At 43.1% G+C, this 8,684-nt stretch overlaps 1 protein-coding gene across 1 annotated transcript; it reads right to left on the bottom strand.

The window, feature by feature from the left end:
• Positions 1–419: 419 nt before the first annotated feature.
• kifbp (kinesin family binding protein) lies at positions 420–4,030 on the bottom strand. The gene is made up of 7 exons (XM_027000532.3): positions 3,562–4,030; positions 3,306–3,404; positions 2,787–2,866; positions 2,499–2,682; positions 2,099–2,192; positions 1,847–1,959; positions 420–1,681 (listed from the first exon to the last, which is right to left on the bottom strand). Exons 1-7 carry the CDS (start codon positions 3,991–3,993, stop codon positions 797–799), a joined length of 1,887 nt encoding a protein of 628 aa, XP_026856333.2. The 5' UTR covers positions 3,994–4,030; the 3' UTR covers positions 420–796.
• Between the last annotated feature and the right edge of the window lie 4,654 nt (positions 4,031–8,684).

Below are 8,684 nucleotides of genomic sequence, written 5' to 3'. Positions count from 1 at the left end.
GGGTGTAGATTTATCTCTGTCTATATCAGTATAGTCAGTGCATGTTTCTTTTTGTTAGCTTAGTCTGTTGTCTTTTTGTTTGTTGTGTTGGCCTGGCCCACTCCTGAAGCTATTGCACCAGTTTCTTGTATATTTCTGTATCTGAACACCAGAACCTGCAAATACCCTTGACCTTTGCCATCAACCTGTTTGTCTGATTTTCATTCCACTATAAATTACCAGTTGCATTCAGACCCTACGTTACAGTCTCCCAGCACAGAGAGGGTCGTAACACTACAATCATATTCCTCATGCAAATGATAAAGTGACGAACAAAACCAGGAGTCTGTAGAAGGTTGAAGTCTCTGTCGAGAGTTTCACTAATCATAATATTAAAACATCTTATGGTTTTTGAAAGGTCCATTTAATTAAGCAGAACAAAACAGGACAAATATTTTATTTTATGGTGAGTAAAATACATAGAATTTACATTTTATTTAATGCTGCTGGTTTCAGCAAAGTAACATGCATGAGAAGACACTGTACCTTAAAATAAATTAGTGACAGACAAGTCATGCAGTTGCATATGAATCACGCAAAATGGGAATTAGGCAGTGGACAAAAAGCCTGGTTAAGCCATTCTGGTCCCATATTCACACAAGCACAGGTGTCTTAAGCAGTGGCAGGTTGAGATGTTATGGTATTGTTCACACTATCAGTAATTTCAGTAATTTTTTAATTCTTATCTATGGTAGGGATACGTCAGATATTTATTGTCAGCTGTCCAATGGCAATATTTAGGAAGTGATCATCATCATCACTGTATGTTAGAGGAGGCCATTTTGGATCTTATTCTGTTCATCTTAATGGGAAGAAGGGACACCATTTCTTCACTTAACTCCAATTCAGTTTCCACCACCTTCTTTGCTTCTGGATGCTCTTCACAATACTGCACGACAAAGTTGTAGGAGTCCAGGGATTGGGTGAGGTTCTCTAACTGAGTAGTCAGGCTGCCAGAGATGATCTTGGACTGCAGTCGTGCAACACGAAACTTGGCCACTAGCGCTGGCCGTAGCAGATCATCCTCCAGCTTCTCAGGGAACTTGCCCTCTGGGGATCGGATGGAGTCGAGGAACATCTGATAGTATTTAATGGATGCTGTGCAGAGGTTGTTAAACTTCTTTATGGTGTGTGAGTCTGGCTGGTCCTGCTTGTCGGCTACTGCCAGCTTGAGATCCATCATTTCGTAGAAGGTCTCGGCGAGTTCGAACTGCAGCTGTCGGCAGATGAGAAGGTAGTACTGGGCGTTCAGATCCTTGCAGACGGGCTCCAACATGTCGACGCGTCGTTTGTGCATCTTACAGCGGCGTTCCAGGTCCTGCTCGAAGAAGGCCAGCACCTTGAAGAGGGCGCTGTGATCCTGAAGGATCTCAACGTGGTCAGTCACGTGGCCATCCATTTCAAAATACTCCTTGGCCTGCATCACATGGCCCTGGCCCACCAAGAAGATGGCACGCGCTTCTTCAAAGTTCAACGGGAAAGCGCAGCTCACCTTCTCTTCCAGTCCACAGATGGAGTCAAAGGTATCACCGGAATCAAAGAGGACTGCACTCTTTCTTCCCTTCTCTTTTTCTTCCTCTTCATTCTGCCGAGCTCTCTGTAGTTCTTCTTGTCGATCTAGGTCCAGTTCTCCTATGTTGTCCTGAGCAGAAAGTAAACAACTTGCATTAGCATCTACAAGTTAAAGGCACATTCAGGCATTAAGATGTGAACATGGGCATTCTCTTAAAGTATGTATTGGCAGAAAAAAAAAAAAAAAAAAGTGTCCGTTAAGGATATGCAACACTGATGGCGGCATCAAAATTACCTCCAAAAGTTTTTTGGCATCTTGTAAGAGATTAAGGCAATATTTGATCCAGCATCTGGAAATTTCAGCTCTTTTCTGTCGCAGTTGCTCCCGTTTTTCATACTCAGTTTCACCTGTGAATGGAAATTTATGGGACTTCAATGTATTCAAAATGAGAGAAATAGAAACAAGAAACAAGTGAAAACACTTATGAAAACAAAAAGATACAATGTCAATGTTCAAGATTCAGACAACAACAAGAACAAGCTTTACTTTCTTTGGCGGCAGCCTCTGAAGGAACTTCTCCAGCAAGGCCAGCAATGACACTGGCAGCAGCCAAGCAGTGTCGAGCCTCCATGTATCGAGTCTGGAAGACAGCAGAGGAACATCTTAGAAGTGGCCAATAGTTTTGTAGATGAAAGGACAAATCTACTTTCAATCCATGAGACACCTGATGCTTAATATAACTGACTGTGAGGAGAAAGCTGAAAATAGGTTTGCTACGGACAAGACAACGTGTACTGACGGGAGACGTTGAGCGAGAGCTCAGCAGTACTACGGCTGAACAGAAGTCTGCACACCAGGCTTGTGGAAGTGCTACAAGTGTTTCCATACGTTATTGAGGACTAGCTCAGTGTTTGTGCAAATTCAGGTGTTAATAAGACTGCCATACCTTGGTGATGTAGTACTGTGACAGCGTAGCAGCATTGATAGCCCACTCAAGCGGGACAAACTGGTTGAAGTTCAGCTGCCTCTGCAGAGTGCAGTGACAGTACTGTCCCGCTCTCTCAAAATGACCCAGATTTTTATACACTTGAGCAAGGTAGTAAAGGGTGTGGGTATAGGCCATTTCAAATCTGTCATGTCAGAAAAACATGTATTAAAACAGATTTAATATACTATTATTAATATACTATATTAAAAATACTGCAAAAAACCTTCATTAGGACAAGCATATCACCTCCTCATTCTCTCTTGCTGGGATGGTGCCTCTTCCTCTGTCACAAAGAAATCTACCAAATCCAGTGGTGGTTGGCCATCCTAGGATATTAAAGCAGGTAGTCTGTTATACAGGAGCTTACCAGGTATATGTAGCCTTAGCTTAGTGATGCATGTAAATGTGCAGTATTGTCATGCCAACATACTTTCCTTGCCCGCAGCCTTATTTTGTCAGTTCGTTTAAGCACAGCAGGGATGAAGAGGGTTAAAACCATGTCACAATGAGCATAATTCTGTTCTACACATTTGACATGCCCATTCTTCTATACTTGAGAATTAAGCAAACTACCATTTAGTACTGAGAATCACATGCAAGATACAGACTATGGCCCCAGCCAAATGTTGCCGGGAGAGCAACGTGAAGCTTCTCTGCAGCATAGGCAAAAAGTGCACGTACACACTGAGATGACACAGAACACAGAATAACTACTAGAGTTATATCTATAATGGTGCGGTGCATAAAGGTGGGTTGTGTGGTCACCTCTTTCATGTAACAGATATAAACTGATTCAGCTGTTTCCAAGAATCCTTGAGCTTTTTCGGTATCGTCTCGTCCGGCCCACAAGATCCCAAGCTGATTCTGCAAAAGCAAAACCCCAACGTGAACAACCGTAGCCTAGCTATAGTTATATTGATCAAAAAAGCACGAACATCTCGAATTTATAGGTTAGTTAATAGAGAAAACGTTTAATTTGAATGTTTAATCTTAAAAGAAAAGCGACAAGCCGCAAATTTACCCTGGCCTGTATGAGCAGCGAAACGTTCTCCCGTGTAACTGTGCACTTCACCAGGCATTTCATGCAGTTCGTGAGGTGCTCCTCTCCGGCGGAGAGCTCCTCGGTTTCGATGTGGTTGACGCCTAAATAATAGTCTACCACGCCAAGTTTGACGGCTCTCAGTCCAGCCCGAGAGTCTCCTGCGTACGCCTTCAGGGCCGCATCCTCCGTGCCCACATCCACTGTCTGGCCATCCGAGTCTTCTTCCTCACTCTCGTCCGCATCAAGGTTTTTCACGGAACTGTAGATTTCTTTCAGCAGCTCCCTCGCCTTGTATTTAGAGCGGAAAGGGTCGTTTTCCGGATCTTTTTTTGATTCTATTTCGGAAAGGTCTTGCGCTCGGCGAAATTTCTCGCACAGCGCCCTCCATTCTCGGATGTTGGTGGAGGACATGTTTTCAAAAGAAAGTACAATGCAAAGACAGGGGTCAGTAGCGAGTCTGCTGTGTTATTCGGGATAGGATGTACGCTGTAGAGCAAGTGCTACCTTAAAGTACACCTCCTGGACACAATGGTCAGTTTATCTATCTATCTATCTATCTATCTATCTATCTATCTATATATATATATATATATATATATATATATATATATATATATATATATATATAGATAGATAGATAGATAGATAGATAGATAGATAGTTTATTGATTTATTGTATATCACTTAAATTTGGCATGTGTAATTCATAATTTAATTTCTAATAAAAAATGTGTAAAGTGTAAGTATTCACTTATTAATATATATCCTTGTCAGGCACATATTATCCTATTAAAAATATGAATCAAGATTTTCTTGATTAAGAATAATAAAAAGCATTACATTTTAAACTAAGAATATTATTAAAGGTATTTTTATGTCCATAAAAAGGACAGAAAGTGTTCAACAACATTATAGGCTAATGTGTTAGCAGCCTAAGTGGATCAGTAGCCTCAGTTCAAAAATAAGAAAGTCATCTTGCTCTTCTCTTTTGTAGTCAGATGTCATACGTAGCAACTAAAGATCCATCTATTTGCAGAATATTTAAAGGACAACTGACCCTGCTCCCATATTGACTGACTAATTTAGTACTTATTGTAAGGCATTGTTTATGTTATTTATAGCACTTATCATTATTTAAGATAGACCTTATATATTTTACACATCTAGGTATCAGCATTCATCCTTGTATTCTACAGTATTCTAGTTCATTGGTATGTTTAATTCTATCTACGGTGCTTGATATATTCTATGAGTAAATGACAAAGAACTTTGTAAGTCGCTCTAGAGAAGAGCGTCTGCTAAATGCTATAAATGTAATTGTAAACTAAAGAGAGAAAAAGGAGCAGTTGAAGGGAAGTGGCTGAAATCACAAGTTGACACTTGTCTCCTCTCCTATTGTGTTCTTATAGTTCTCCTCTGATGTGACATGTGATGCTGCTAAGACATCATTGTACAAGGAAAAGCTGGCAGCATTTGCATCTGACTCACGCAAACTCCATAACATATTTTTCTCTTTTCATAATCCGACCTTCATCATCCTTCATCATCCTTCCTTGTTGACAATGCTTTTGCCACCTTTATTTTAATTACATGACACCTTGCCCCCTTTTACCGCCTCTGCACGGTTTATCTTGTCCTGTAATCTTACAAGCTACCCTTTGAATTCCATGCCTTCTGTACTGGGGGACCTGGTCCCCTTCATCACTTCCATTCCATATAATCTGGTTATATACAGAGGGTCTTCAAAACACACACAAAAAAAAGAGGCCTCATTTCACACCTTATGTAAGGTGGCCTCAAACCCAGGTCAGCTAGGTCAGGACACCCAACAGCTTACTGGGTGAGCAACCATGCTCTAACACATGGCGGGGGGGGGGGGGGGGGGGGGGGGGACGTGTAAAAACACGGACACCCTCGCAGACAAGAAGTGAGCTATAGCACAAGGGCTCACAGACCTCAGTAAGAGACTGGGTTAACGTGACGAAGGACCTTGAATGGCCCAATGTACTGAAGAGTGAGTTTGCGGGGATTCCCACGCAAAGGCAGGTCCTTGGCTGATAGCCAAACCCGCTGTCCAGGCCGAAAGGTTGGCGCTTGTCGCCATCTCTTATCGGCGCAACATTTCTGAGCAGCAGCGGCAGACAAAAGAGGCCTGTGTGCCCGTCGCCAGGCAAAGCGGCAGTGCCTGACCATCTGCTCAGCAGACCGAACACCCACGGTGGCCTTGTGGTCGGAAAACATGGACAGAACATACCTGTACTGGCACTCGAATGGTGACATGCCTAAGGAGGAGTGCCACAGAGTGTTGTGGACAAACTCTGCCCATAATACGTACTCAGACCAACAGGATGGACAGGAAGAGGTCAGACAGCGGAGGGTGCGTTCCAAGTCCTGATGAACCCTTTCGGTCTGGCCGTTGGATTGGGGGTGGAAGCTGGAGGACAAGCTAGCTTCTGCCCCCAAGAACCGACAGAAGGTTCCCCACAACCGGCTGGTGAATTGAGGCCCGCGGTCTGACATGATGTCGGTAGGCAGCCCATGAAAACAGACCACCTGGGTAAGCAATAACTTAGCTGTCTCCTTTGCAGATGGCAGTTTAGGCAATGCAAAGAAGTGGCCAGCCTTGGAGAACCTGTCTACAACCACCAAAATCACCATGTTGCCCCTTGATGGGGGCAGCCCTGTAATAAAGTCGAGTGACAGGTGAGACCAAGGGTGCGAAGGCACAGCCAGTGGGTGCAACAGACCAGCAGGCCTTGTCCTAGGGTCCTTGCATTGTGCGCAGGTGCGACAGGAGTTCATAAACGCTCGGAAATTGGGTTCCATGCGGGGCCACCAAAACCGCTGATGGAGAAACTCAAGCGTATGTGTGACTCCTGGGTGCACTGAAAAGGGGGATGCATGTCTGTCAGCCTACTGGGTGAGCAACCACGCTCTAACAATGGTGGGCCCATGTGCAGAACAGTTAGATCTTGGATCAGGCAAAACAAAAGGAAAAAACTAAACACCAAGCTGAGCATGGAAAAAGGGAGAACAAAGGACGCAACGGGAAGAAATGGCAACCCCGATGCACTGGGAAAAACCAAACTAAAACTTCCCAAACAAAACCAAAAAACAGGGAGGAACTTGAATGGCTAAGGGAAGCCTCGGGAGAGAGACAGACTGGACAGGGGCGGGGACGTGTAAAAACATGGACACCCTTGAAGCACAGAAGTAAGGTGTAGCACAAGGGGGAAAATTAGAGAGGAGAGGGGAGGTGTAAAAACATGAACACCCTCACAGACAAGAAGTGAAGTGTAGCACGAGGGCTCACAGACCTCGATACCTGACACTGGGCTAGAAGCTTGGCTCAGAACTTTGGCAAAGATCAAGCACAGAAAGACTGGCTTACTGGGTTTATATAAGGTCTAGCCCAGATGTTTGGGGATTAGGCCTGATTAGTGGCATGCCTGACTCGAGGCCTCCCTCTGGTGGCCGGAGGGGGCCTCGGCCTGGTACCAACCCTTATACCTTAGCCATCCTCAACTAATAATCAGTTCTGTCCCTTCTTTCTAAAATTCTTGAACATGCTGTTTACAATCTGCTGTCTCACTTTTTTTTTTTTTACACAGAGTTAACTACAGAATCCTAACCAGTGTGCAAAAGCAGCACCCAACAGAAATACCGCTGAAGAGCAATATTATTGTAGATGCTTGCTGCCAGATCAGCTAAGCAGTCATCAGTCCTGATTCTTGACTATCTTTGGGCATGGTCAGCCATGCATGATAATGGTTTGCATCACAGTCAGAGGGATGGGCATATGAGGTGATATGGGGTGGCTTCACATCTGCTTCAAACCAACTTTCTACTTTCCACATTTCTCTCCATGAAAGCCACTCAGATGCTTGTCTCAGATGTTTAGCGCATTTAGTATGGCTCAACTTGAACCCCCATCCAGCAAAACACAAAGAAGGTATGCATAAAGACTCTTCTCTGTTTTGGCAACCATGTGGTGATGAATGAACTTCCCCTGGCTGTCCATACAGCGGAGACACTAGCTGTCTTCAAATGAAGTCTGAGCACTCCCCTATTCAATGAGTCACCAAGTATTTAAATACATACTTAAACAAAAAAACAAAAAAAACACCAAAACAAAATCAACATTTACTGTGTTATTTTCCACTCTATCCAGAGATTTAGCCTGATAATATTATTGACACTGACCTATGATCACATATGGATATGTATTTGATAGAGAATGCAAAGCACTTCTGTAGGACATTTGCTTAATTTTATAAATAGTAAAACTATTGTCAATAGAATAATGTCAAAAGCAACACCAGATTTTGCCACTTGAAAATATTGCATCAAGACCAAGATTTTTTGTCATATGCACAGTGAACGCATAGTCTAATCACGCTATAAAGTGAAATTCTTGCATGTTCTTAGATTGATTTTCAAAATTAATTTATAAAAGTGTTTTTTTTTAATTGTCCCTCTGCTTACATTTTCTATGCTAATAAATTCATTCCCTTTATCTACGAGCATCTGACCTGTTCTGTCCTATAACAGAATACTTTGCCACCTATGCAGATGGCGGATACTTGAGTCTATGCAGTGTGATTCCTCTCATCTAAACCCAGAGGAGAGAAGGAGATGACTCCAGGTGGGATATTGTGGGGGTACAGGACACATTCTTCGGGATTGTTGTTTGAGACCTCACAATTTCACGAGAATGTCATTGCTTACATTGATGACATTCTCATATATTCCCTTGACTTCATTACCTATGTACAATAAGTATTATACTCCTTACCGCCATCAAGAAACTGCAGTTTTCTGGGTTTTGTGAAGTTCTACAGGCAGTTCATTAGAAATTTTAGCAGTATCGCTTCACTTCTCCTTACCCTCCTAAAAGGGTCAAGTATATGTGCTCTGCTAAACAACTGAATCCTTGTCAGGCCATTAGTCTCCTTTTTTGCATTTTTAACATATATTGCCCAGGACCCCGTAACACTAAACCTGATTCCCCGTTGCGCATTTCACAGCCGGAGGACACTTCTGACCAGGAGCTAATCCTTCCAGCCTGGGCACAAACAGCATTTATCTGTTGAGAGATTGAT

Source organism: Electrophorus electricus, chromosome 12 (genome assembly GCF_041902795.1).
Source record: "Electrophorus electricus isolate QZ-2024a chromosome 12, ASM4190279v1, whole genome shotgun sequence".
NCBI lineage: Eukaryota > Metazoa > Chordata > Actinopteri > Gymnotiformes > Gymnotidae > Electrophorus > Electrophorus electricus.
The sequence above is the reverse complement of the archived record's forward strand: the minus strand, read 5'-3'. Positions and strand labels throughout refer to the sequence as shown.

Excerpts from the sequence above, each read along its gene's own strand:
- kifbp (XM_027000532.3), bottom strand. The coding sequence starts at position 3,993 with ATGTCCTCCACCAACATCCGAGAATGGAGGGCGCTGTGCGAGAAATTT. Across the intron at positions 2,193-2,498 it reads CACAGTACTACATCACCAAG|ACTCGATACATGGAGGCTCG; the intron begins GTATGGCAGTCT and ends GCTGTCTTCCAG. Across the intron at positions 1,960-2,098 it reads AGAGGCTGCCGCCAAAGAAA|GTGAAACTGAGTATGAAAAA; the intron begins GTAAAGCTTGTT and ends TTCCATTCACAG.